Raw genomic sequence first — 8,351 nt, 5'->3', positions numbered from 1 at the left:
CATTATTACATTACATAAACATAGAAAATTATATATTGATATAATATGTTATAAAAAACAATAAACATAATAATTCTAATTCTTCTTCCATNTATATTTACTTAACCAAATACATACAATTTCACAACTTAAACAAAAGTTTATAAACACAATATCATTAAATTTTAATATACATATAATCATTTCCTAATTATAAATANTCATGCAATTCATATAATAATTAAACAAAATACATACATGAACAACAAAAACCACACATTCATTCTTATTAATTAAATAACGTAATATGAAACGTACCTCTTGAAGTCACTTATGAAGGTTTCAAGCAAGATTAGAAGCAAGATTTTTTTGCAATACTCAGCTGCCAGTGACACTTATATCCCAATAAGGAACTACTTTCACTTGCTAATATTGAAATATAATTACTCACAATACCAAAACCAACCTGTAAAAAAAAATTACACGAATAAGTTACAATGTATAGGATGGTTTAAAATATATTATAAATATGTACAATATCTTTGACAATTTTATACCAAGAAATGCCTCTTTTGGAAGATGACCAGATCCAGATCCAGAAACCACTACAAACACCAAAAACACTTCTACAGATAACAAAAATTGGTGTTATTCTCACCACGGAAACCATGAACCACATTATGTTCATGTCAAAAAATTTTCAACAATTGAAAGTGCACAAACAAATCACTATACTTAATGCAAATGAAAGACTAACATCCTTAGTCTCTTACCAAAAACTTGTAGCGCACCTTTTGGTTATAAAAACCTGCAAAACATACAAATGGTTATGGTTAGTCTAGCAAAATAAAAGCAAATGTTGATGTCGATGTTATTGTCGTGGTACTCTGAAATCATTCCAAAACTTTGCCAAATTAATTCCAGCCAACCGTGGTCGTCCTCCTCTCCACCTCCATACGCATCACCCTGTCCTCCACCGCACACACTTCTTCTCCATACCACACATCGTCTCCCTTCTTCTCCATGCCACACATCGTTTCCATGCATGGGAATCGTAACCTACCTGCATCGTCTTCTCCATGCCTCCCATGCACGTTGGACGCACCACTGTTTGGATCCTCAAATGCCAATAGATCACAACCACAACGACGCCATGGTCCTCTCACGTGAACGAAGAAGGTTCCACCTCCAACCACAATGACGCTCTCATAGGGTCCTTAGTCCCACAAGAGGGTCACATATACTCCCTGCCTGCAACCAAGGACTTCTTAGACACGGGTTCAGAGACGAAAAACGACGAACACCACATCCAACTGGAAAACGTCGTGTTACAAAGCTTTCTCTGTTGCAGCGATCCGGATACCAGAAATCCTGCATAAGTTGTATCCGGATACGTCTGCCATTGCAATGCATTGAAGAAGGTGGATCCGGATCCGTCACCTTGTATTCGGATACGGCAGCTTTGCAACTCGTTCAACATGGTGGATCCGGATACCAGCATCTCCGATCCGGATACAGATGCGTCACTGCATCTTCCTCCTTCCATGGCGTGATCTGCATCGTCTCCGTCGTCTTCATCAACACCGTTCTTCATCATCAACACCCTTCTTCTTCCTCATCATCTTGCATGGCAGTACTACAATGTACAAACAACATTCATAAGAAGAAAAATGGATAGAAACCATACCTCTCCTCTCCTGCTGGTCGTCACTTCCAAGCGCAAAGTTCACCACACACAGACTCACAAAGCTTCTCAAACTGAATCTCTCTAGCTCTGTATGTAATGAGTTGCATGAGTTAATACACACACCAAAGTTATCTACCAAAGGACCGTGTTATAATGGGTTTTCTGGTCAAAACAGAAAAGCTTTGTTTTGAAATTCAAATGCCAGGATTCTCTCTTTGCAGTGCATGCAGTGAGTGGTGTTTTCAAGCAGAGAATCTCACTGGAAAGGGCTGGTAGAAAAGAAAGAACTGCACGCCGAGACACTGCAAACTGGGTCATCACATGGCTCCAGTAGAAAGTCTCGTGAAAGCACAGTGAAAATGGAAATAACTGAGGCTTTTTATTTTATGTTTAAAAGCCATTTTTTATGTTGAAATTAAAGTGAAAGTTGAGGGGCATTAACGTCTTTGCAAAACAAATCACCACAAATCTTCTCACATTTGCGGGATGCATTTTTTACTGCCATCCCTTGAATCAGTTGATAAAAATCAGCTCAAATCAGCGCTAATACCCTCAAGCGAACACAAGCCATCTCTGAATTCCATCCTCTAAATCTTCGCTACAGGGTAATATCCTCAAGCGAACAGGGTGTTAAAGTAACTAAGAACTACACTAAATGTTGATGCCTCCACCCTTAAGACAGGAAAATTCATTGAAACATTCATATCTTTGAATTGAATAATGATTTCCAAATGAACATAAAATAATTAACCAAAGGAATGCATGTAACAACAAAGGACAAGTTTTAGTATCATAAAATCCAAGTAAATATCCAGGAATTTTTGAAGCGGAGGCTATAATGCTTCATTCTATTATTGAAAAATCTGATGAAAGAACTACTTACTGTATAACAGATGCTTATTCAGAATCTTGGCTCAGTTCTCCATCATCAGATAACTCATCAAACGATCTGATGTCAAGCTGGTAGCGTAGGATACCACCAATTCCACCAAATCCTCTGCAAAACTGTGATCCCTCTTGGGATTTGTTGGTCACAAATTCCAGTGAGCATCCAAATTTTTTGTACTCATTCGCAAACCACTCAAGCAACGGCATCTTCTCCTGAACTTCTAACTCTGCAGAGGTGACAGGATCTCTGAAATTGCTCTGATTAGCCTCTTGCTCCTTGTTGAAGTGCTTTATGAGAATCTCACCAGTAGAACTATCTTTTAGTACATATCTGTTAATATCTAAATTTTCCCACACAATGAGTATTTCCACAGCACCCATCTTCAGAGCCTTCAATGTGTCATCAACCCCAAACACGTATTTCCCAGTATCCTGGCTGATTTCTTCGAAGTATTTTCCTATCAATCGTTTTTCTTGAATGAATTTCACATCAGATAACAGTTCTGCAGATAACTCAATAGCTTGGTTAAAGCCATTTTCTCCACCATAGGAAACATCAACCAGATTCAATATTTTGGCTTTCAATCGAGAATCAAACATATCTGACTGGCTAAGCTGTGTCTTGAAGTCAGCTGAACCAGCAAGTATAAGTCCTGAAACATTGGGTTGACTAGTAGCAGGATTGATGAAAAACTGAGTAGCAAGTTCTGCAGTCTTCCTGATATAATTGCGTCTCTTTTCTATACGAAGACGAGCAAAACGCAAAGCAGATTGCCCTCCTCTACCGTGTTTCTTTGGTAGATCAACAGTAAATTTATGAAGCACTTCACGTGTATTCCCACTTAGAGTCCCAAAAAGGGTTCCATTTCCATCCATAATAATAAAACCAAACTTGTCATCAGATTCTAAAAGTTCATTAAGAGCTTCTATGTGAAACTTGTTGTCACAGAGGTAAAGTGACGCATTTTTATAGGCTTGAAAGGTTCAAAATCAATTGTCACCTTTTTTTCCTTGCCATCTTCTGTGAGAATGGTGCCAGTATACAGGACCAAACCATTGGGAGGAACCTTATTATAAAGTTTCAACCTCTGTTGAGCAGAAGTAATAGCAGCCAACACTGATTGCCGGTTCACCCTACTTTTGATATTTGAAGCAGTTCCATATTCATCTCCCAACATCTTAGCGACACGAGAAATTTGATCACGAGGAGGCATAATCAGAGAAATCATGCTTGTACCATTTCCTCTTGCAGATTCTAATGCTTTGATCAATTTCTTGATCTTCCACATCTCAATATTCTTGTCTGATTCATGACCATCAGCCATTGTTGGCAATAACAGAAAGAATGGCCTAAAACTGTAAGCAAATAAATTAGTACATTTACTTGTATTATTGAACAATATTAACATAATTAAGAAGGAATACTATTATATCTGATACATATGCATGCTGACAGAATCAAACACCAGTAAATTGATAAAGCATCTTCTTCAATGATTATAGACTCAAATAAGCATTAGCAGTGAAGCACGTGAGAACAGCAGTGCCTTACCCCAGATCCAACAGAAGGTGCTCAAAATAATTTATAAATGATATCATAGCTTGAAGAATGATTTCATAAGTTCATTCTATTTGACACCACTTACAAATGGAATATTATACTTCCAAACACTTAGTAAACAACCACCACCACAACTCAACATAACTTTAATACCTGCAAGCTACCATGATTTCATAATTGGTAAAGTAAAGCAAAGTTACAGAAGAACAGTGGTCCCATGAGTAACAAAAACTAATGATTAGAAAAGTAACAGATACCATTGACAGGTGAAAAAATTGAATCCAAAATAAATAAAAATAATTATTAGACAAACAGAAACCCATAAGTAGATCGCCACTTTTGCATTTAAAAAAAAAAAAAAAAAGTTAACTGCAAGGAAAGGAATTCCATAGTATTGGTTTTAAAGCCTGAAACCTATCAGTCAACCAAAGTTCATATTTTCACACTTCCTTCTCCATTTTCGTTCAAAAGACCCAAACTTAGTTAGAATCAACTTCAGTATTTTCATTATCTGTATTAACAAAATAAAAATAAAAAATATTTTTTAAAGGGTCCAATTTTCAAGTCAAAGCTTGGGAATTTAAAGTCATACTGCAAGCCCAGATGGATATCCTCCTATTCTACCTCGGCGTGAAGGGGTGTATTGGAAGTCCTACGTCGACTAGAGATAAGGCCAAATTATAATATATAAGTGAGGTGCAAACCTCACCTGGTTTTGTAGGGTTGAGTTAGGCCTAGAGTCCATATTAGAAGTGGGTTCTAAGCCTAACTCAACCCTACCAAACCGGCTTGTAAGGTGAGGTTTGCACCTCGGTTGTATATTATAAATTAGCCTTGTCGATGTGGGACTTCCAACACCAAATTGTGATTAGAGCAAATCTAGGAAAAAAAAAATGGAAGTGATGTGTATGTACTCACCTCTGTGTATGTTTGGGTGAGGAATGAGAATCTCTCCGGCTAGGGTTTTGGTGTGCACTTCTGGAGCAGAAACGATGAAGAGATTAAGGAGAATGTTTTATGGATTATTAAAACTAATCTTCTCTGCTTTGTTTCATCTTATTGAACGTTCTGTTGAAGCTAAATTGTTCTGTTGTGTTGACGTGAATTTGTTAATTTCTTTTCCTAAACATCTATTAATTATTTATAAGATGCAATTAATGTAATAACTATAGTAAAAAACATCTATTATGAAAAGGCTAGCATGGGTTTAAATGAACGTGAAGAAGAAATGAAACTCATCAAGGCTATAACTTTGTAATATTTTTTGATAAATTAAAATTTATTAAAAATTACTACATTCATTTCCGTTAATTTCAGAAAAGTGAACTTCACAAAAAAAATTAATTAATTAGTTTGTTACATTAAATTTCATTAATATTTTGATCTTATTTTTAAAATATTGTTGTAAGAATATAATTAAAGTAAAACTAAATGTCAAACATTAATTAAAGTTAAGGTATTTTAGAAAAAAAAAAGCAAGTAAAAGTAACTAATTTTTTTTTTATTTGAAAAAATTGTGATTTATTTTCTTAAAAATGAGAAAAGAGAAAATATAATTTTGATGAGTTTTTCTATTATTTAATGATTCTCTTATAAGCAATCAATCGAAATCTAAATTGTTGGTTTTTAAATAATAGATTTCAGCAAATCATAAAAAAGATATCTGAATAGGAATTTGTTATAGAAAAATATTACTAACATTCCTCGAATGGAAAATACGACTTAAATAGAAAAAAATATACGTGAAAATTATTATTTTATAAATTATTTAAGATATTAACTGTTAAGCAAATATGCGTATCTTTGCTAAAGTTAATGATATGATTTCAATTATCGTTTGAACGAAGTAATGATTATAAACAATAGATATGGTTTAAACATTAGGTTTAAACCCTTTTTTGTCCCTAAGTTAAGTAAGTTGTGATATTCAGTTTAGTCTCCGTTTTTAAAAATGTCAACCTTTAGTAAAAAAAGCGGGAATTAAACTGAACATCAAAACTTAACTCAGAGATAAAAAAGATTTAAACCTAAACATCATTATAAAGGTAATAGTTAATTAAAGTAATTTGTTGAATATTTTGTTATAAAACATATTTTTATTCATAGGAATTCGATTGATAGACTCAACGATTGATTATTGAATAAACTTGTAATATTTGTATATTTCATACAATATTATTATAATTACAGGATATACAAATATTTAATATAACAAAATAAACATTTAATAAATCAAATGATTCATGATTTTGAATAACTAGAAAAAAAATTTATCCTAAATTTATAAAAAAAAAACTGTTTTGGTAGATATTTTATGGGACCGAGACATTAACCTTTTCTGACCTGTCCTCCTTGCTTGCGAACACCTGGGTAATCTGAGTCGCTCACCCTCCTTCCGCTCGGTCGCCTTCCCGGTGAAGAGAGGAAGGTACCTATAAAAGGCACCCCGACACCCAAGTAAGTGATTTTGTTATCACTGTAAGAGTATTTTCAGTGGAGTGTGAGTAGAATGTACTTGGCTTGTGACCTTGACTCTCTATTTATAATTTGTCTCATGAACCTTAAAATGATGTAAGCCCAATAAAATATAAACAGAATAAAATATAAATAGACTTACTTGAAAATCTTATTAGTTGCTAAATAGATATTCTTGATTATCCTTTGATTATTTTATCTTCTGCTTATCAATATCTTTAATAAGATATATCATCTCGACCCTGATATCATAGTGTACAAAAACCTTTATAATAATGGTAATTGATAAATTAGAAGATAAGTATACTATCCAGGTTAAGAAATATAAATTTTCTTTACGCCTTGTTCGCTTGAACAAATTTCAATGTTTAGAGGCAAATGCGAGCGATGAAAAGAAATTTTTTCGTGTTCTTTTGTGTTGAAATGCGACGATGGATTTGCGCTGATTCACGGGATTTCACTGTTGAGAGCATCTCACTTGTTTAGAAAGGATTTGCGTGGATTTAAGTGTAAATGACTGACATGCCCTCTATTATTACTAAAATTTAAATACAATGTTCAGCTGATACGTTATTGGGTTCTTAAAATTTAAAATTTAAATACAATATTCAGCCGAAACAGATGTTGATGTATTCGGTTCCACCACACACCGTATCCGGATCCAACTTTCAGAAGGATTTGCGAAGGAGGTGTATTTGGTTACCGCCTTCGCGTATCCGGTTCCAACGTTTTTACGCATCTTTATTCGGTTCTGTGTGGTTCGTCTCCGGTTCTACAGATGGGAGGTGTGCGTTGTTTCCGGTTGCAGTCGCCGCTTCCCCATACCTGCGTTCCTTGCTCCGATGAAACAACTGGTTAACAATACCGTATTAACCTTTGTGCATAGGGTGAAGCGGTTATCACCTTCTTCGCCTCGCTGCCAACGATGTACGTCTCCCATGGAAGCAATGGTGGCTTGAGGTTGAGGAAAAGGCCGCAGAGGATGGAGGTGTGTTCTTAGGAGCAGCATTCGACGCAGACAGAGACGCAGGTGGAGAGCTTGGAAGCATTGACAGACGACCTGGATCCAGTTCCATAGCTCGAGTATTCGGTTCCATGTTTGTGTGACGAACCTGGAGGCAGTCGACGAACCTGGAGCATTGCAAGGAAGCTCCATTCCAGCATTGCAAGAATTGCAGAGAGCTGCCATTGTTCTTGAAGCAGTCCACGAAGCTGCAGAAGGAGACGTTGGAGAAGGAGACCAAGCTGGAGTGAAGGTGCGTGAAGGTGGTGGACATTTGGCAAGTTGTTGGTTCATTTGTATGCTGTGTACGTAGCCTAGGCAAGGTGGTGGAGATTCATCAAGAACAATATGTGTAATTGGTATTGTGTGTAATTTCGTTTGTTGATAGTCAAAGTAGTTTATGATGAGTTTGGCAGTGTAAGAAACCGTTCTGAACAAGGTCTCATACACTTGCAATTTTAGAAAATAACATATGTTGGTTGCTTGTGAAGTTGGTGGATATATAGAGTTGTATCATTGACTTAAGTGGCAACCTGGTGGTCCATTTTAACGTAAGATAATTTTTTATGGTTTGTGTGCATTGTTGAATCATTGTATTTGATAATAATTTGATAATATTTCTATTAAAATTGAGATTTCAAATTACCATCTACACAAAACGAGAAAGTTTGTAATTGGAGAATCTGTGAGTGACTTTTGATTATAATTTGGACTGAAAATTTTTGCTCGTGCCAGCTTCAAATCTTCATACATCTTCA

At 35.4% G+C, this 8,351-nt stretch overlaps 1 protein-coding gene and 1 long non-coding RNA gene across 2 annotated transcripts; both read right to left on the bottom strand.

The window, feature by feature from the left end:
* Positions 1-303: 303 nt before the first annotated feature.
* LOC111241082 lies at positions 304-1,071 on the bottom strand. The gene is made up of 3 exons (XR_002666836.1): positions 753-1,071; positions 537-605; positions 304-445 (listed from the first exon to the last, which is right to left on the bottom strand). It is a non-coding gene; the product is annotated as an uncharacterized LOC111241082 (long non-coding RNA).
* A 340-nt stretch (positions 1,072-1,411) lies between these two features.
* On the bottom strand, positions 1,412-3,879 carry LOC106753872 (eukaryotic peptide chain release factor subunit 1-3). Its single transcript, XM_014635739.2, is given in 3 exon segments — positions 1,412-1,753; positions 2,550-3,520; positions 3,523-3,879. Coding segments are annotated over 2 exon segments (1,314 nt in total). The 3' UTR covers positions 1,412-1,753; positions 2,550-2,563.
* Positions 3,880-8,351: the final 4,472 nt, after the last annotated feature.

Source organism: Vigna radiata, unplaced genomic scaffold (genome assembly GCF_000741045.1).
Source record: "Vigna radiata var. radiata cultivar VC1973A unplaced genomic scaffold, Vradiata_ver6 scaffold_7, whole genome shotgun sequence".
In the NCBI taxonomy this organism is placed as follows: Eukaryota; Viridiplantae; Streptophyta; class Magnoliopsida; order Fabales; family Fabaceae; genus Vigna; species Vigna radiata.
Note: the sequence above shows the minus strand (reverse complement) of the source record. Positions and strands in the feature narration are given on the sequence as shown.